Source organism: Canis lupus, chromosome 34 (assembly GCF_048164855.1).
Source record: "Canis lupus baileyi chromosome 34, mCanLup2.hap1, whole genome shotgun sequence".
NCBI lineage: Eukaryota > Metazoa > Chordata > Mammalia > Carnivora > Canidae > Canis > Canis lupus.
Window position 1 is genome coordinate 25,874,908 of NC_132871.1, and position 21,336 is coordinate 25,896,243.

At 46.4% G+C, this 21,336-nt stretch overlaps 1 protein-coding gene across 1 annotated transcript in view; it reads right to left on the reverse strand.

Annotated features, from left to right (window-relative positions):
- The window catches only part of TANC1 (tetratricopeptide repeat, ankyrin repeat and coiled-coil containing 1), a 223,452-nt gene that overhangs the window by 28,441 nt on the left and 173,675 nt on the right, over nt 1-21,336 (reverse strand). The window contains exons 12-17 of the mRNA XM_072811229.1: nt 18,647-18,878; nt 17,331-17,497; nt 14,777-15,384; nt 8,001-8,109; nt 7,048-7,170; nt 907-1,143 (exon numbers count right to left, since the gene is read on the reverse strand). Coding sequence (XP_072667330.1) covers nt 907-1,143; nt 7,048-7,170; nt 8,001-8,109; nt 14,777-15,384; nt 17,331-17,497; nt 18,647-18,878 — 1,476 coding nt within the window. The remainder of the gene's footprint in view (nt 1-906; nt 1,144-7,047; nt 7,171-8,000; nt 8,110-14,776; nt 15,385-17,330; nt 17,498-18,646; nt 18,879-21,336) is intronic.

The window sequence follows — 21,336 nt, forward strand, 5'->3', positions numbered from 1 at the left end:
AATATCCTAAATTAATGAAAAAGACATAGGATAAAGGATAAGACATAGGATAAAGATAAATATCGTAATTAATGATAAAGACAAACACCAGCAATTTATTTCTATTGTTTTTCAAAAGCACATCCCCTCTCTTCCAATGAAATGCTTATAGCAAACCTGAAGAGTTTACCACGAGCTGGGTACTGTTCTCATTTAATCTCTTAACCTTACTGGTCCTACAGGAACTTGTTTAATGACACAGTTAGATTTATTTAGCGCTCGGTCACACAGCTGCCCTGTGCTAGAGACCGTCGTCCTGCTCATTTTACAGAGGAGGAGCCTGAGGCACACAGGCTCCGAGCTGCGCCTACACCCTGGGGCAGGGAGAAGGGAGGACTCTGGGCTGTCCAGCTCCCGCAGGCCGGAGCTCCAGCACGCCCAAGCACACGGCTTCTGAGAGCCACAGAGTTCACTGTATTAAGAGACATGAAATGAAATGGAATAGGCTGAAGAGAGGAAAGAACATGAAACACCTAAAATCTTTTCAACCAATCCAGCGCCGTGTTAAAATCTGTGGCTGAGCTCTAGGTCACCCTTTCCAGGCTTTTGAAAGGATGACCCCCACTCCCGCCGCCTGTGGCCAGGGGTGTCCTTGGTGGTCTGCTTCCCCTTGGGCAGTACAAGCAGAGTTAAGAGCTTATGAGCAAAACACATGACCCCCTCTCGCCCCAAGGCTGCACCGAGCACCAGCATCAGGCAATGGCTGGCACACGCAGCTCACCCTTTCTGCTGATGTGGCAATTTCTACTTGTTGCAATTTGACAAAGTAGAGAGGCTGGCCCCCTGATGGATAATTCTGGCAAGGCCAAGACGATCTCCCCCCACCCACCCCTGTTCCCCACTCACTAGGGAATGCCACTGGCTTACCCTGGCCCCCTTCTTGGCCAGCAGACACACTAGCTTCATATGGCCAGCTGCTGCAGCATAGCAGAGGGCGGTCATGCCATTCTCGGACATTCCCTCCAGGCAGGCGCCGAATTCCAGGAGCAGAGTGACCACTTCCTCATGGCCGAGGTGAGACTGGACGCACAGGATCGGGGCATTATTTAACACTTCCGTCCTGTAGTTCACGTTGGCCCCTCCCAAAATCAGGAGACGGCTCACCTGTTGGATGATGTCCCCCCAACAAGATTAATTTCTCACGTCAACATCAGTCACAACAGCATTTGTGGAGAGAGAGAGACGGCATCCTTACTTTAGACCAGGGGTTCTCAAACTAGAGTGTGCAACAGTACGGCCTGGGAAGGTACTGATGACGCACATTCCTGGTGGTGGAAATCTAAAATGGTAGCTGCTGGCGGAGCTTCCTCAAGATCTAGCAATCCTGCCTCTGGGAATATATATCCAATGGAAACGAAATCAGGATCTCAAAGAGATCTCTACACCCTCATGTTCATGGCAGCACTATTCACAACAGCCAAGAGGTGGAAGCCAACTAACATGTCCGTGGACTCGTGAATGGAGGAACAGAAGGGGTGCGTCCATGCAATGGAATATCATCCAGCCCTTATGAGGAAGGCACTCCCGTCCTGTGCTGCACCTTGGATAAACCTTGAGGCCGTGACGCTAAGTAAAAACATCCAGTCACAAAAAGACAAACACTGTCGGACACTCCTTACATGGGGGTACCTAGAGAAGTCAAATTTAGAGAGAGAAAAGTAGAATGGGGGTTTACCAGGGGATGAAGGGAAAGAAGTGAGTTAAGGAGGGCAGTGTTTTAGTTTTATGTGATGAAAAAGTTCTGGAGATCTATTGCACAATAATATGAGTATATGTAACACTACCGAATTCTGCTCTTAAAAACAGTTAGGATGGTAAATTTTATGGGGTTTTTTGACCAAGATTAAAAATAAAAAACCCCACAAAAACCTTTTCTTTAAAAAAGACACTTAAAATGCACATCCTCAGGCCCCACTCCTAGAGATTTCAGATTCAGTAGGCCTGGAGTAGGGCCTGAGACTAGGCGATTTAATGAGTTCCCAGATGATATGGATGCTGTTGGTGAGCAGTCCACACTCTGAAAACTCACTGTTTAAATAAAAATAGAAAATTCATTTTTCTGGCAATTAATCAATCATCATAGAATTAAAAATTTTTTAAATTTAAATCAAATAAAAATTAAATTTAAAAATAAAAATTAAATAATTTAACAGTAATGCCCAAAGTAAACACAAATACTCTTCTTTACAAGGAAGAGTTCCTGAAAGAAAAATAGAACATGTTAAAATGTTCATTGGACTGTCAGCAGCACAAGACTCCCAGAAAAATAACCTGCTTTTTCTGATCACTACATCCACCACCCAATGAGCCTGCTGCGTTTTTCCAAAAACTACACAATCTCTCTGTGCTTCAGTTGCTTCCTAAGGAAACAACAGTGTGCCATCCCATTCCACCTAATAGGTACTCTGCTAATAATGTTGGAAGGTGCACTTTTAGTATTTGCTTGCTGAATTCCTCACAAGACTTTCCCTGGAAGGTCTGTGCTTAGAGGCAGAGCTTTCCAAAAGATAACTGTCGTCAACTCATACTTCATCTGCTTCTTGGGAAAAATATTTCCTTTGTTGGTGTAATGTTGCTGGTATTTTTGTCACTTAACCCCCGTCGGTTGATGGCTCTTCCCCTGGCCCACAGTTCTTAACCCTGCTGCACACTGAAACCACCTGGGAGCTTCAAAGTTTCCAATGCTGGTGGCCCACCCTTGGAGATTCTGACTTGGCCATGGTGCCAAAGGCTCCCAAGGGATTCTCGTTGGCAGCCACGGCTGTAAACACATCAGATGATAAATGCAGCTGCAAAGCTGAGGCTTGCTCTGAGCCTGGCACCCTTCCGCTGTGTGACTTGGGGCACACTGCCAACTGCCTCCAGCCTCAGTGTCTTCATCTGAAAAACGGACCAAAGTATTTCACTTCTTGGAGTTGCTGTGAAAATTTAAAAAAGAACATGCCTGGGCAGCCCTGGTGGCTCTGCAGTTTAGCGCTGCCTTCAGCCCAGGGCCTGATCCTGGAGACCCAGGATCGAGTCCCACATCGGGCTCCCTGCATGGAGCCTGCTTCTCCCTCTGCCTGTGTCTCTGTCTCTCTCTCTCTCTCTCTCTCTCTCTCTGTGTGTGTGTGTGTGTGTGTGTGTGTGTCTCTCATGAATAAATAAAATCTTAAAAAAAAAAACAAAACAAAAACATGCCTCACACAGCTATAGCCCTTAGCACAGCCCTCAGCATCCTGTAAGTGCTAAAAAAATATTAATTGCTATTGTCGGTCACCTTTCACAGACTCTGTAGGAGCTACAAAACCCTTGGTCCCTGATCCCTGGAAGGCATAGAAGGGAGCTCTATCCCAGGCGCCTGGCAACCCAGAGGTACCTCTTGCGGTCACTAGCCCAGAGCAGCAGGGAAATCTCCTGCTTATTTGAGGGGAGATGTAGGCAGCTTCTGTTAACAGCTACCAAAGGCACATCCAGAAGTTCTCAGGTGCCTACAGTAGAGTCTCAGTTCCCTGAAAGTAGGCAAAACCTAATAAAAACTCACTTGACCATTGTTAAGAAGAAAACCACGTCAAAGTGGTGTACCTTGGCCAAGCCACATCCCAAACCGGGGCTTTCAAACCTAACATGGTTGCAGTTTCAACCTCCTCCACAAATGTCAACCTGTATATATGAAATTTTCCGATGAGTACCACTGACGTAATCTTCCCATGGGCCTTCTCTATCCGCCAGAGGAAGAGGAAGAAACCTGCAGAGGGCCCCTGCCCTTTCTCCTAAGGGAAGGTGACCTTGCCTGGAACAGTCTCGTCTTTACTTTGGCTGTAACTTTCTTCCCCCACTCTCCTTCCTATGAACACCTTGCATTGTGTACAAGATGCCCCTCTCCCTCTACATGCAGGTGGGATGCTGCCCGAGTCATGAATCCCTTAATAAAGCCAATTACATCTTCAAATGTACTCGGTTGAATTTTGTTTTTTAATATCATGCAATAGATGCCAAATGTTCTTCCACAAGTGGTAACATCTTGATGAGGTTTCTGATCACTGTGAGACAGGCTCTTCTGGTGCCTGCAGTCTGACAGGTGGGAAAACAGAGACTCAGAGGGGTAAGGCACAGGTCAGCTCTGCGCACAAGCTAATTAAGGTCCAGTGGCTCCAGCAGCTCCAGCTAAGGTTACTCTGCATTCAAGGAGGGGGGTTTAATGGTTCATCCTACACATTTATTCCTTACCACACAGAAATTTCCTGATCATCACCACATAAGCTCTCCCTGGATAACATCTGGAAATGGCAATATTGCCTATAAACTTCTGGTTTAACAAATGCAAGAAAATAAAAAAGGGGGTTGGGAGAGACAGGCAAAGCCAATGAGATCATGGAAAATAGAAATGGCATCGGAGCCTCAGTTTTTCAAGTACCCCACAAGCTCACAACAACACAACTGTTTTACACCTGTCTTGCCTAATTGTCATGCAGAATATGACTGGATCCTTTCCTTCAAGGGAAGTCAGACCTAAGTCCCTGCCTCATTCCTGTTTCCTCTTCCCCACCTCTGCCTTGGCTGGAACAATCACAGCCTGAATTTTCCCAGTCCACAGCCTTGGGAAGCCCTTGGCTGGCTGCCACTCATATGTGACCGTGTGAGAAAACCACCCGCTGGGTGAGAGCCTAGAGGCACAGGTGGCCTGGACCTCAGTGGGCTGGCATGACCCTGGCCTGGTGAGGGGAGACTATATTGCTAGAAATCACTGGCATGCCAGTAAAATTAAAATTCATCTACTAAGTAATCATTCTGGTGCAAGTCACTTTAATTTACCAAAGTGGCAAACTGCAATTATTGCACAAAATGACATTCATTCCTGTATGACAACATTTAATAGTCTCTAAAAAAAGTTCCTTAATTGCATGCATAATTTTAAATTACTGTAATTTGTTCAAGATTCTGTGAAAACCCTTTTCTTTTTCCTTGAAAGATAAAAGAAACGGAAGGATAATGGAAAGCCTTAAAATTCTATAACCAAGTTATAAATTTGGGCATCGTGTGGATGTAGGTGACACTGGAGTTGTATAAAACAAAGATAAATAACTCTTAAATTTGTGAGTATGTTGAAAAGGAAAGTCTACTATCTCAGGAGGGTCAAGCTCATTACATTCTTACGCTGTACCTTTCAGTTTACTGCCTTAAAAACTCATACTCAACAGGGTATGACACTTCCCACTGACTTCTCTCCACGTTAAGAGTAACTTCTTCTGTGCCTGTAATTCATTCAGGTAGTGAAACCAGATGTTGCCATTTTTACTATTTTTCTTCCTCATCATTACAGAATTTTACCAATTACGGAGAAGCCAAAAGATATACTTTTAGCTGAAATGAAAGATGAAACAATGTTATCACAGTAACCTCAACTCTCGTTTCTATAAAATTGAAGTAAAACAAAAATTCTTAATATGACTTCTTCACCGCGTGAAATCTAAATTCAGGCACGTTCTCCACCTTTCCTTGCTTCCGGAAGGAAGACTCCCTGTGATCAGTAAGAGCTAGCTCTCCTGAACTACAGGAACCAGCGTCCCTATCCAACGACCTGGCAAACCATTCACGTCAGTTCCGTCGGCCAGTCTGGGAAGTGAGGGAGCGGGGCAGGGCACCCGGTGCCCGTGAGCGGCTCTCCAGGGTGCTTCTCTGTCAGGTCCCCAGCCAAGAGGGGAGTCAGGCGGAAATCCAAGGTGCCCTCTGCTCATCAAGCCTGGAGCCCTAACGGGGCTGAGTCTGCCTGCACCAGGCACTGCTTCTATCTTGGCAAAGCCCCAGCGTGTGTCCATCTGGGCACGGCGGCCTTTCTCTGACCAACACCGAGCTGCTGCACAGGGCATCCGGGCTCCAGCAGAGCAATGCCACATCCTGCACCTGGGCTCCTCAGTCTGCTCATTCTACCCTCTCTGGGCACCAGGAAGGCAGACGAGGGAGAAAGAGGGCACAACTCTATCTACCCACGAAGCATTCTGCAAGATCCACACTCCTAGATGCACAGCTGGGGTGCTGGGGGCGGGATGTGCAGACAGTAGGGGTGGGGGAGTCCCCCAGAAGCGTCCCTGGGACACTCTTCACATGCCCTCCCCCACCGACTTACTATACTCACCCTTCATGCTACTGAGGGGGAAAAAGGAATGACTGTGTTCTCGGAGATGTTTGAAGGGGAGGACCTGGCTCCCTGGGAAAGCACTTCGGAGATTCTGTGTGCAGCACGGCATGTCAGGGCCTGGGGCTGAACGGCCAGGAGCCTGGCTGCCACGTCGAGTGGGAGACATTCGTGATCTTTCTACTTTGTATTAGAGAAGATGGCTCTAAGCTGCTGTAATGCACACCAGTCATCCCCACACTGGTTTTGGGAATGAGCCCTTCCTTGTTGCTCAGACACTTGGCCTTCACGTGTTTTAGGTTCTTAGATATGGTTAAAGGAGGAAGGAAATCTACTCTACAAAGCACAGCAGAGTAGTGTGACAGTCAGCTACTGATCAAGAGTGAGGACGCTCTTGCCCAACAGCGGGCGGACTGCTGCTACATGCTGCGTGGTTACAAATACACATCTACACGTGACTCTTAGCAATAATGTTTTCTCTGTGTACCTATTGCTTCACTGTCGCTCATCAAGCTTAATTTCCTATGAACCATAAAGAGACAATCCAGATTAGAAACCCAGGACGCTTAAAAAAAATCTATTTTCCCTGGAAATCTCCCTTTGACCTTTGGTTTCCTTTGTGCATTGCTTCCTTATCACATCCGCTCTGAAAGAGTCATCACATGCTCACACGGCGGCCCACATTTTCCTGCCCAAGCAAAAGCTAAACTTCTAGAAGAGAACCAGTAATGGGGCACTCAAAGCCCGTGAGATTTAGACCAGGGAAAAAGCAGCATTTGGAGCTCTACCAGCCCCTCGGGCCACCACCCGGGGAGGGCAGGGGGAGGCAGGACTGCTGGAGGGATGTGGGCGGGGGTGGAGGGCTCTGGCTCTCCGTGCAGAGGCTCGCTCACCTTCACGTTGGGAGTGTAGAGGTTCCTGAGAGAGGCGAGGGCAGCAGACAGCCCCTCGGTGCTGTACCCGATCCACAGGGCTTGGAGGTGGCTCGAAGAGATTCCCGTCTTCTTACTGAGGCCCTGGAAGCAATACGAGACAAATGGGCGTCATCATCTCCTTTCTAGGGTGCATCAGGCTGCAAGGGGTCCCCCTGGGAGGGTGCAGCCAGGCACTAATGGAGGGCAAATGCTGTGGCCCAAAGACACCGGACCTAGGAGCCTGACTTCCCTCCGTAAAACCAACAGTCAAGAAATGAGCCCACCTTTGCTACATACACTACATCTGAGGAAAGAGATGGCAATGAGGAGAACGTTTCTTGTATAGAAGTTCCACAATCAAATAAAGGAAGAACAAACATTGGAATATCACCATCCTACAACCTTCCATGAAGAGTCCAGTAGTTACTGGTAAAAAGTCGCTAAGAGAAGTAAGCACAAATTTATACCTCCTGATGCAAGAAACCCCCTACAGACTTAGAGTTTAAACTCTAAAGTAATTGTGACACTCTGCCCACAGAAAAAAAAAAGAGAGCGCGCGCATGCGCAACAATCAATTCTGAACCTGATTAAGCCTCTGGATATAACTACTACCTGATAGGAAATCCAGAGCAAAGAGAAACATGTTAAACTAGTCCATGAGAAATAAGGACACGATGAGAAAATCCAGGGTGTGCTATACTCCACAGGTGATACAGCTCAGGCTCCTCACCAACCAAATGACCAAGAAACAAAGGGGAATGAATGAAATGGAATCTTGACATGAAAATGAACTTTTTAAAAGAGATTCAAAGGAGGAAAAACAAATGGGGCTCCTGGAAAGCTCTGGGAGGGCTGAGAGAGCTGTTGAAAATCTCCAAAACCAAAAACCTTCAAAATGATGATGAAAGCCTTCCTCGCATGGTGTGCCTCACCTTGAAGATGTGCGCCTTCAGGATGTGATGGCCAAGCTCCATGGTCTGCTGGCGGTTCAGCTTGCCCTCTTGTCGAGAGAACATGAATGCCAGGAGAGCGTGCCCATTCCTAGAAGAAAAAAACATAAAGGCTGGCAACAGAAGACCCCATTCCATGAATGTAGGCTCTCAGGTGTGTTAGGTGTGAACATCTCCACATGGTTCTGAACTGTTCTCCTGGGGCTTCAGCATCACCGCACAAAATAGGAGAAAAGTTGCCTCTTGACAAAAGACGGCCAATGCTGTTTACTCTTCACGTTATTTTAGGCCTTTCTCTGGATTCCCCTCGCTCTGTGGAGTGACCTCTATGTCTATAAACTCTAGCACAGGGCAGGTCTTTATCTTTGGAACCACCCACTCTCTGTCCCTCATCCATCACTCATCACCTTGTTTATTTACATCCCTCACAAAAATGTAAATTCCACAAGATTAAGGGTCTTGCCTAAGGCACATCGATAGTCACAATCCTGAGCAAATGCCCGCCCCTTAGCAACCATTCATATATGTATTTCTTGGATGGAAGGATGTACAGATGGAGTAGAACCATCACTGGACCCGGAATTCAAGCTCCCCTCAGCATAATTACCACTGGGAGTAGATCTGGCCAAAGGAGAAGACCAGAAAATGGGAAGGAAAGAAAAAATCAAGCCATGCAAAGTAACAGCTCACAATGAGAAACACCTAGAATTCTAGGCTTGGATGGAATACAGTTCCTGTCACGGGAAGAAAGCTACGATGTGCAAGTGGGCTTGCTATGTCTGAGCACGCGGTGGACATTCAACTGACACTACCAACTAATCCCCCACTAACCCTTTCATGAAGGAGCCATCCTACCCAGTACGGCTCCCCACACCTACAAGATTCATTCTACCTCCTGTGGGCTGTATGCCTCTGTGTGAGCCAATCTGGGAAAGATGCTAAGAGTTGCTTACTCCAACAGCAGTAACTTCTATACAATGTGAATTATTCTCATTTCTATTCAACCTGACAATTCTGAGATGCTGTTTGGAGTTGGGGGAAGCAAGTAGTTGTAGAGAAAAGGATAAAGATCACGAAAAAAATGCACGGTCTCAAATGTTTTCTGGTAGGTGCTAATCCAGATGATTAAAAGCATGCATCACTTAATACTGTTTAGCTATCCAGTTGCATGCCTATTTTTCAAATAGGTTATAAACCATGTTAGAGGTGAGGAAATCAAGGCAAGTGGAGACCAAGAGATTGCTGACAGTGTTCTGTACGATGTCTTCTAAGGGACCGGAGCTCTTCCATGAGCACACATCCTGTGCTGCTCTGCACACACTCCACCTCCCAGACTTCAATCTTGGGTTTTCCTTCTCAGAGGAGATCCTCCCATGTTCCCAGCCCTCCTGCTGTCTGCCACCTGCCAGCGCTCCAAGACCCCATGCCCTCCCTAGTCCCTACCAGGGGCAGGTCCCAGAGTTCACCCCGGCCCACATCTCCCAGCCATAAGCTAAGTGATCTTCAGTCCCCCAGTCTGCCGAGCTCGGTGACCAGGCCAACCATGTCCACCACATAGACATGTGTGGCTGAGTACCACGGCTGCCTCTTATGGGGGGATGACCATGCACCCTTCAGTGGCTGGAACAAAGGCTTCTACTACTCATCTCAGCTAAGCATGTGGCTTCCTGCCTCTCTGAGGAGACAATTCACCATGTAATCACTCAATACCTGCATTCCTCTATATCCCATTTACCTTTTCTTCCCGCCATCCTGGTCTCAGGATCACGTGCCCCCTGTAAGTCTACCTGCACTCATAAGTCTGTTCATTTTCCAAAGCTGCTATATGTCAAGCTTTCACTATATACGAGATGCAAAAACTTAACTGAATTATTTCATTAATCCCCACAACCCTGTGAACCACTAAGTATAATAATTCCCAGTTTGTTTACACGAGGAAATAGAGCCCTGGACAAGTTAAATGATTTGCCCAAAAGATCAAATAGCTGGTAAACAACATGGTGGCAATTTGAACCACAGTCTCTCCAGTGCAAGAGCATACTCTTGATCAGCTCACCATGATTTCTCATTCATTCATTAACATTCATCTCGTAACCTGCACGGTGCTTGATACTGAGGATTCCCTGGGGAACAATGGGAGGCGCTTCCCTGGAGGAGCTCTCAGCAACCAGAGGAGATGCGCTGTAAACAAGATTCGGGAGAATGGCACCGCCGTGAAAGGCCTCAACGGGAATACAGAGGCGGCAAGCTGCCTGCACTCCCTGCCCCCATCCCCTTGCATTTCCAACATCATCTTCTTCACGAGTTATGCTGCCCCACATTATCTCAACACCATCTCCATCTCCTGTGTTAAAAACAAAACCTCTCCCCTCCACAAACAGTCCTCAGCAATCACGATCATCAGTGGCTTTGAGAGGCATCAAGACATTGTGTGCTTGCTGATCCTCTCCACCCTTCTACCTCATCCCAGGAAGTTGGCTCTCTCCTCTTCTACCTCTCACTGCCTGATGGAAGGAATGTGTAAGGATGGAGGACCTCCTCCCTCACTAGGAAGCCATGGGCTCCCTCTTAGTCTTCATCTCTCTTCAGTTCTCAGCAGCTCCTACAACCCGACCTCCTTCCTGGAATCCTGCTCCATGCTCCAGATGTCAGGAGCTTCCTTTCAGATAACTACTCTTCTTCACCTGGTCCCCTCACCACTTCTCTCATCCATAATGCTGCATCTTCAACTTCCCCAGCCTTCAGACCCCCCTGCTCACCCCACCATTGGAACCTGTCCACTGTGGTTCTGCTGACCCCACAAGCTCAAGTTGTGTTAAGCAAAAGCCAGCTCCTGCCCTACAAAACCTGTTCCACACTTCTGGTTTTCTTACTCTGCCTAAGACCAGTGCCACTCTTGGTTTCTGAGGCTTAACACCTCAACATCCTCTATAGCACCTCCTTCTCCTTGACTCTGCTCATAAGGCCACACTGTGCCCACCTGTCTCCTGTCAGCAGGGCCAGCCTCTACCCCTCTGCACCCCCAAGCCAGGTCCACCAAGTCTCCGGCGGCCTGTTACACAGATCCCTATGCTCCACACACCACACTCCCGGGCCATGTAGACAACTGGCATTCTAAACCTGCTCAACTACAGTTCTCCACAGATGACTGATTAAAGTCCACTCTCCCTAGCACATCCTTCTGTTAACTCCTCCATTCCTTGACAAAAGCTCTGGCCAAATTAGACTTGTTGCCAGAATAAAACTTGCTCACTCTGACATGATGCTTTGGACAACTCCTCCTGTCTGCAATAGCATCATTCCACCTATTGAAATCCTATCCATTCATTCCTCAAGTCCGTGACATGTAAAAAAAGAGAACAGATGGTCAAATTTTAAAACCCCTTGTGCAACCCTAACGAACTGACGGATCTGAGAAATGATCATCAGTGGCTCTGAGAGACATTAAGACATTGTGGGCATGCTGATGGAAGCAGACCTACCACTTATTAAATATCCTTGCAAAAAATATTTTAAGATAAAATCTGATCAAGTCTCTAGATTTAACTACCAATTTCAGGAAATAGAGGTGATAAACACATTAAATACCATGAAAATGCAACCAGCAAAATTCAGATTATAGGAAAACATCCAGGACAAATTACTCTGTCATGCTTTTTCTTTAAGATAGAGAGTGCAAGGAGGGGTTGGAGACAGAGGGAGAGGGAGAGAGGGAATCTTAAGTAGGCTCCATCCCCAGTGCAGAGCCTGACAAAAGGCTTAAGGCTAGATCTCACAATCCTGAGACCATGACCCGAGCTGAAATCAAGAGGCGCTTCACCAAATGCATCCCCCAGGTGCCCCTTTGTCATTCTTTTAAAGAAATGCAAGGACAAAGCAAAAAGAGGAGGAGGAGGAAATCTATAGATTAAAAGACACCATAAAACACATTTCATAGATCTTATCTGAATCCTGATTCAAACATACCAGAAAAATATGAAGGAAGTAGAGAAATTTGACCACAGCTAAATCTGTGATAATACTGATGAATTAGTATTAATATTTTAGGTGTGGCAATGGTGCTGTGGTTAAGTATGAATAGGTCTTTTTGAGGTCCATAGTCTGCTACTTAGGGATAAAATGGTACTTACAACTTATTATCAGGAAAAAAAAAAAATAACAGATGTAATGAAATGTGAATGATGTTTAAGTTTAGGTGATGTGTTGGGACACCTGGTGGCTCAGAGGTTAAGCATCTGCCTTCGGCCTAGGGTGTGATCCTGGGGTCCTGGAATCAAGTCCCACATTGGACTCCCTGCATGGAGCCTGCTTCTCCCTCTGCCTATGTCTCTGCCTCTCTCTGTGTCTCTCATGAATAAATAAAATCTTTAAAAAAAAAAAAAAAAACAGTCTAGGTGATGTGAATGAAGACTAATCAACTTATTCCTTTATCTTTTAAATTCTGCTCCTGTAATTCTAACTCAAGGAATAATCAGACCTGGGAGGAAAATTCTATTGCTTTCCTGCAAAGCACCAAGATATTCGCAATAGGTTTCTTCATTTATAAGTAAATCCAGAAACTGCCAGTCCCCACAGTAAGGGTACCATAAAGCACATTATCATTCACCTATTACAAGGTTTGCACAACTCTGAAAAATGATCCTTTACTAAGATGCTCGCTAAGCGACCGAACTGCTGGCTAAGGGTCCATGATGTGTTAAGGAAAAAACAAAAAAGCAGTTTGGGGATTTTAGTATAGAAAATTTCATTTGGCGAATGTTTGAAATGAATGGAAAGAGGCAGAAATAAAAAGTGAAATGTCATTGTGTCTGGGTGTTGGGTTCTTCTTTGCTGCTTCTCCATAATTGGGGCAAAATTACAACTAACTGGGGTGGGAAGAGAAATGCGACCCATCTTTCAAGGTCCAACCCAAATGTCCTCATGTATGTGAAACATTTTCCAAAAATGGTCTTCCCTGGCTGGAAGCTTCTCCCTCCTGAAATTCATGTGTGGAGTGTTTTCCTCCCACATGGTCACCGCTATACCTCCCCCTCCTGCATGGGAAGCCCTTGAGAGCCAGGCCCTTGTCCCAGGAATCTCTGTATTTGCCACAGTACTCTATACATGGTGGGTCTGCAAAAACTTTTGCTGAAATGCATCCAGTAGCATCCTTCCACCATCTCTATCTGCTAAATGAAGTTTAAGAGCTACAGGGGTCTTGGGTAAATGCTGATGCGTACAATCCCAAGAAGGAGCAACTGCTTACACTTTGCACCCTACACATCTCTCCTGCCCTGGTCCAGTCCTGGTCCCACCCTGGCTAAGTCCCCATGCCTGCGTATTGGAATGCATCAGCACTCAGAAGCCTGTCATTTCGAGTACACATCTGCCAAGCACGGGTGGTCAGCTGTGCCCTAAGCTGCATAATATCAGTGCCACCTACCACCCAAACCACAGCGATGCTTTACAGTGAATCCAGTCCAACTACCTCTGCCTCTAACCCCAGTAACAAATCTATATGCCCTGCTGAAATCTTTCAATTTGTTTCTATGTTTCTACACACTCAACTACAACCTATCTTCCTAGAAAATGATCTCACTCGGCTAAGTAAGCCAAATATAAAATGGCACACATTTCATCTAGTTATTATAGTCTGGCTAAATAACCCAGAAGTTACAGTTCTTTACCACAAACCAGACCCAAAAGAACAAAACTTTAACCCAATGTTACCTAAGAAAACAACACTACCCACAAAATGAAACAGCCAGACCTGTTAGGTCAATGTTAAGTCCGTCCTCGTGGGAGAAAGGTGGTGTGCGGCTCACAAATGCTTATTTACCATCTCATTTCTGGTCAAATGCTCGGTTCAGCTCATAGGGGACAGTCCAGTGGCTTGCTGGCCCTGTTACAGGGGCAATTCCAACTCACGGGCAGCAGAAGCCATCAATACAGCAGTGACACAGGCCAGGGCCAGGCAGAGTGGTGGGACAGGAACCTACCCTTACACAGAGATGAAAGCATCTGCACCCTCACCCTCCCTGACCTCGCACTCTGACTAGCACAAGGCTCCACAGGGGGCAGGCTTAGCCGCTCCCCTCCCCTGGGCAGTGAGGAGAACTGCATCCTGGGCGCCCGCGAATCCTCAGGGGAACCTTGCGCTAGGTCCTAGATGCAGCTGCCCCAGCATCATCTTGTAAACGGGTCATCTGACATCTGAACCTGAGTCCTGCTGAGCCCGAATCCCAATCTGTTACACCATGCTGAACCACAAATGCAAAATAAGGCAGCCAGATGTGATCTCTGTGCTCCTCTCTGGGCCCGTGGACATATCTGGTCCCTGGGACAAGATGCTGCATGCCCAAGAGGTGGCAAGGGAGCAGCGGTGCTGAAGGTCAGACTGCAGGTGAAGAAACTGAGCTGAGAGCAGCCTCTGGAGAAGCCCACTGTTCCCCGGAGCCAGCACCACACTCTCCCATGATTCCCATAAAGGACCCAAGGTCTAGAAGAGAATGGATGGCAAAGAAAGGTCACCAGGTGTTGCCTAGCTTCTCTCTCATCAAATATACTGAGAAATCCCAAAATTCTAGCAATGGAAGGAAGGAAGCTTTTTTTTTAGTATGCAGGATATTCCACTGCCCTACTGAATTATTCACTGGGTGCTGCCTATTAAAAAAGGTGAACTGTTGGAGGGAAAGGGGGAGAAAAAGGTGAATTGTGTTTGAAGTCCCTTCCGCAGTTGTGTTAGGCTCCCTGCAGAGCGGACAGCAAGGGCCGCCTACCTGGGCTCACACAGGAAGGCTGTGTTTTCACCGTCTGCTCTCCACACAAGCCACTCCCTGAAGGACGGGTGGCAAAACATGCGGGTTTTGTCTCGCCTCTTAATGAGGAAGCAGGAGAGAGCCTCCATCCTCTGCTGGAAGTCCTCCCATCCCTGCTCCCCTTGGATGTGGCCCGCATTAATAGCCTGGAAGATCTGCTCGTCCGTCATGGGGTGGAGGGAAGCCAGGGCCACGTTTAGAATCGGCAGTGCTCTTTCGAAGGCAGACTGGGTCATGAACTTCATGTTGCACTGCAGCAGATAGAGCTCGGACAAAGACACAGGCACCACCTTGTAGCTGGCACTTTTGATGACCAAGTGTCCCCTTTGGAAGAGGTCCAGGGTGAGTTTGAGGTACAGGTAGGAGCCGAGGCTCCGCAGCACCAGGTGACTGCTCACTTTCCCGATCAGGGCAGCGTCGGCCTTGCCGTTCAGGGAGATGTTGCTGAGGATGTCCTGGCTGCTGTGAACCCTGTGCTGGACGTAGGCATGCAGGTCACTGTGAATGTCTTTGTTGTCAGGGAAGTCATCTAAGGAAAGCTTGACGAAAGGCAGCGTGCTTACAATTTCCTGCAGAAGGAAAAAAAAAAAAAAAAAAACCCAAAAACCCACAGTGTCACTCCGCAGAGATTTCTTTTTTTATGTTTGCTGCATTTCAAACCAGACTCACTAGTTTTCTTTCAAGGAGGATTTTCATGGATTACAGGGACTCATTGTTTTGTATTAAAACGTGTAATAGGATAAGTTGAAGATAAAAAGCTTATGTGAAAGAAATCCTGATGCAAGATCGAATCAATAATGGCTTTCTCGAAGCCCTCATCCGAAGACTCAGAGCCAAGGGAGACGTAAGGAGCCCAGAGCTGGCCACACCAGCAAAGAGCAGCAGGGAGACCCTGAGGTGACCTGATACCCATAATCCTTATATTGTGCAGAGGTTATACAACAAGGAAAGACACAAACCAGCACTGTGTATCTAAGAACACGGCCAGACATTGAGATAAGAGACATCCATCATCGTGCATCAGATACTGGGACTGCAGGACTGAGCCAGGAAACCCGAAACTGCCCCGGCCCAGCCTGCCCTGACAAAGCTGCCTACCTTCAGTATAGCCTACCATCTATTTTTTTTTAAACTGCTGTTCTTCCAAAGTAAACTTTTAAACAGAAGTATAACATACAAACCATCATTGCATGGGGTCATTAATTTTCACAAAGTCAAACATATCTGTGTAACCAGCAGCTAGAAACTGCACATCATCAGCTCCCCGGAAGCCCCATGTCCCCTCCTACCCCGCGCTCCCCTCACCCTAAAGATGAGCACTCTCCTGATACCTCATAGCGGAGAAGAGTTTTTGGGGTTTGTTTCCTTAAGCTTCCCACTATCATTTCTGAAGAATTTAACTCCATGTCCCCATTGAATGTAATAATTACGGGGGGCAGGCTGAGTTAATTGCTCCCATTTGACACAGATGCTAACAAACCTGTGAGAATTTACACAGCTAGTACAGAAAATATAGGACTCCTGCTCCTTTGCTCTGTCGATTGCCAAATTCTGCTTCCTGTGTGATAAATGACTGCAAAGGGTAGGAATCAAATGGCCATAAAAACAAAACATCAAGCTTGGCTGAGGCCTAATGCCACTTTTAATGAGAAAAGAAAGAACTCAAATGCTATCTTTAAATAGACATCATCATAAAAGGGCAAAAATCAAAATCTAAGAGTAATGTCTTTACTAAAAAAGGATGGGGTAGAGGGAAGGAGTCAAAGGTTGTTAAGATAGGATTTAGGGTTCAAACGAGGGGAAAGATGAGGAAGAGAATTTAAAAAAAAAAAAACTCTTCATCTGGCTGCAAGTGGTTTAAGTTTTATGAGGAAAATAAAATGGATCTTCTTTAAGGCCTTAAAAATCTTTCCTTTGGGGGGAAAAAGTCTTTCCTTTGTCTCTTCATTAAAAAAAACAAAAACAAAAACAAAAAAACACAAAGTCGCACTGCAACCCCATACAAATACCTACCAGTATAAATAAATTTAAAAAAAAATTTTTAAAGATTTTACTTATTTATTCATGAGAGACACACGGAGACACGTGGAGACACAGGCAGAGGGAGAAGCAGACTCGCTGAGGGGAGCCTGATGTGGGACTCGATCCCGGGACCCAGGATCACAACCTGAGCCAGGCAGATGCTGAACCTGGATGCACCCAGGCACTCCAGTAGGAATAACTTTAAACTCTAGTAGACAAACTGAATTACATCCAGGGCTGGACACCTGCATTATGGAAGTGCAGGGACAGTGCAATGCTAAGAGCAGACTTTCCTGACACCTTGATTCATGTGCCTCGGAAGGTAAAAAGGTGCTTGGTTTCACCCATTTGGGGCTTTGTGGACTAAATATTTCAAAGTCCTAATATAGTTTTCAATTCAGCAGCTAAATGCTTTATAACCATTTATGTTATTAATCACACCGTAAAATTTGGGTACGGGGTCTTGCAAAGAGATTGGAGAATTCTTTCTTACCTGAAAATTTGCTCTTACAGTCACAATCAACTTCAGCCAGGCAGGAAACTTAGAAATAATTTTGGTAATAAATGAGGAAAGCGTATCTCCATAGTCAGGCTTATGAAACTCAGCTTCGTTTAAGCCATCTATCAAAATAATGTATTCTTCTTCAGGAATTTTCTGCTCTAAAGGATAAAATAATTTTTTAATTAAGAAATTATACATTTCTATAAAATGGCACCGCCCAGTGTATTTTAATGTACACTATAAAGCATTAAGGAAAACTAAAAAGGTTTACATGTATTGCAGAAGAAATGATTTTCACAGCATATTTTCTATTAAATTTATAATGAAAACCAAAGCACACATCCAAGAGAAAAACAAATCTCATAAAACAGTTTTCAGAAACATATTGCATTATACACATTAACAGGATTTCACCCAGGTATATAGATACAGTTAGCTCTTCATAAACTCCCGTCACTGGGGTGAGCTACAGCTAAGATAACTAGCACATACAGAGATTAACTCTGGAAAAGACTCTGGATCCTCCCCCATAGAACTCTGTCAATGGATGCCAGGAATAAAAACTGACCCTCAAAGGAGAAGCATCTGGCCCAAGGCACACAGCCAGCCAGTAGAGAGAACTTCTCTTTTATAGATGTCTAAAATAGGAAGCCTCAATTGGTTTTCCACATATTAACACCAATTTTCTGCCCAAGAAAATGAGGAAAAATGATGATTTATCTGTTTCAATCCCCTTTTCTCTAGGGAAGTGCTATATAGGCAGGTAAACTAAGCTCAAAAGGTGAGGAACCAGGAGGAGAAAGGGTAAGAAATACAACCTGTAAAAGCATTAAGATCCCTTACCTGGTCAGTTATTTCAAGGGCAAAAAAAGAGAGAAAGAAATCAAATAGACACTTCTAGAAAAGCCTTTAGGTTCAACTCAACTGAGCAGAGGCCCTGAAAAAACCTATGCTGGCAAGTTCCCCCCTCAACCAGTGTACTCCCCCACTAGGTAGGAATGAATATAAAATATGCAAGCAACAGTTTCTAGGGCATAAGTCACCTAAATAACCTCCGGTTACAAATTAGCTCCTTTGGAAATATTCAACTGTAGAGTTAATTCTTTATTAGAGAGGTTTCCTTTAAAACTACATCACTCAAGAAGCATGGAAGAGCTTCAGGGAGATGGTTCTGGGAAAGAGCACACAGATTCACCCACACCCTCCCGGGTACCGGCCCTCACTCCCACCCAAGTCCCTTGAAGGACCTTCCTGGGGACTCTAGGCTCCTAACAAGAGAGAGGGTGTGGGTGGCTGCTCAGAAGTACCATTTCTTAGGCTGGTGAGTGGTTCCAGCACGCCCCTCCTGAAGGCAGCCACCGGGTCCTGCACACAGGACCTGAGGCTCAGCATGCTCTGTAGCTGGGGTTCCTTTATCAGTAGGTCCCTGTAGGCAGCCAGCTGGTGGGACCGGCAGAGCAGAGCTGCAATGCTGTGCACAAACTCGGGCACCAGGCACGTGTATGTGTTATCGGCTTGGCAGTAGTGGTAGGCCACGACCTATGCAAGAAGCAGAGCCATCAGCATTGCCTTCCCCTCCTTCACAAGCTCCCCCCACAATCCCAAACAGATGCGACGTTCCCATCTGCCACAGCAGTGAAATAGGTTGCTTCTATTCACCAACACGGAGTCATTATTTTGCTTAATTGATTCAGTTATTCTCTTATTCACACGGTTTGCCAAGATCTGGGCAGACTTTTAATTGCAGCCACAAATCCATCGTGATTAGCACTGAGATCAACACCAGTTACTCTGTATTGAAAATAAATGAATAAAACTCATTCATAAAACCTAAAGCCTACCCTGGCTTACAGTAATTCCTAATAATCCCAAAGTACTCAATATCCAGAAGTGCCATATTCACTTCATTTCTGCTTTCAAAAACAGCAGCATTTCCTTGGGAAACTTATCTGCTTCCCCCAAACCAGGTTAAGCTGGCAGCTAGGAAAGTCGTGCTGAAAGTCACAACTGCCTTCTTTCCCAGGCAGGAGGGCCGGGCGGCCTGGTTCAAAACCTCAGCCCCCACCCCACACCTGGCACTGTGGAGAAATTCAACAGCTACACAGTTTGTAGGACCAAAATCAGAAATTACCAAATGTCTGCCAATCACGTGAAGGGACACATAGGAGGAGAGGGGTTCCTGCCCAAGCACTTGAGGGATGAGTTGCCACCTCTGTTGGGATGGATTTGAAGTGGCAGCAGGCCACTCATTAGAGAGCCCAAGGAAAAGTGCCAGATGCAGAACTGTCTTGGAAGAAAACTGCTGTAGATACATGAAAACTCATACCCTTCCACATGTGAATAAAGGGAGGAACAGGGCTATGAGGCAAGAAGAGTGAAAAAGGTAAAAATGTATTTGTACTTCCTGTTCTTCAGAAGGGGGTGAGTGCCTGCTGTTTCCCTGAGCGCTACACAACCCATGAGGTCTGGTTCACAGCTGATGGCGGCACCAGGTTAAATGCCTTGCCAGGGTGACAGAGGCAGTCAAGGGACATTCTGGGATTATATCCCAGGTCTGCAGACCCTTAAAAAAAAGTGGCAAAAGTAGATGTGGCCAAGTCGGAAATGTCACGTGACTTCAGTTCTAGCTTAGATGTATCATCAACACTCCGAGGACAGCCAACTGCTCTCCCACCTTCCCCTGGACTGACCGCGGGAACACGGAGGAGCCTCGGGCTTGTACAGACCACCACTGAGACAGTGGGCACCACGGTCTGCCCGGCACGGGGTCTGACAAAAGCAGCCTGCCGACCCCACAGTGAGCCATCAAATCAATCTGGAGCCACGGCAGCTTGTTTCCATTTCATAAACTGAATTTTACAGGCTGTGAGAATAAGTAAAGCCCTAAAACACCTTTGCTTCAGTTTGTGTGATTATGGCATGTGCCAGGTCTTCCGTGTCACGTGCGTCACTTACTGTGGGTCACAAAGTGGTTTGAAAAATCACTGTGGCAGGGTGGCTTTGAAGTCTATACTCCATCCCTCAAATCACTCATTTTGTGTGTGGTGGTTTTTTCTTTTTTTCTAATAGATTTTATTTTATTTTATTTTTTATTATTTATTTATTTTTAAGATTTTTTAAAGAAAATTTCTATTTATTCATGAGGGACAGAGAGAGAGAGAGAGAGAGAGAGAGAGAGAGAGAGGCAGAGACACACAGGCAGAGGGAGAAGTAGGCTCCATGCAGGGAGCCCGATGTGGGACTCGATCCCGGGACTCCAGGATCATGCCCTGAGCTGAAGGCAGGTGCTAAACCGCTGAGCCACCCAGGTATCCCTAGATTTTATTGATTTATTCATGAGAGACACACAGAGAGACGCAGAGCCACAGGCAGAGGGAGAAGCAGGTGCCCTGTGGGGAGCCTGATGTGGGACATGATCCCAGGGTCCTGAGATCACGCCCTGAGCCAAAGGCAGACGCTCAACCACTGAGCCACCCAGGTGTCCCCAAGATCACCCATTTTTAATCAGATGACTGCCCCAAATCAGTGGCCAGGGCTACTAATGCCAGTGAGGAGCGGCTCTCACCTGAGAAGTCTGCCCCAAAGTCAGCCCCAGGGGGTACCGTCACTCGATGCTCCTCACACTAGCCACCTCAGGTTCCTCAGCTTTGCAAACTCACACCACTGCTGCCCAGGGAGCCCAAGCAGGTAAGCAAGAGCGAGTGATGCCATTGCTCTAATGCAGAGGGTGGTTTATGAATGTGTGACAGATGCTGAGCAGATGGAAGATTTCAGAAGGACCCTGGTGACTACGAATCCACAAAGGGAAAGTCAGCCGAGTCTTCCTTACCATCACAGAAACCTCTGACAGAAGGACGCAGGGAATCAAAGTCCCCAGGCAAGGGAGCACAGGCGTGGGGGCCCAGGTCACATTCAAAGCTCCCCGTTTCCTGCTCTGGGCACCAAGGGAACACCAGCACATGCTTAGAAGGATGGATTTGTGGCACCGGAGATACGA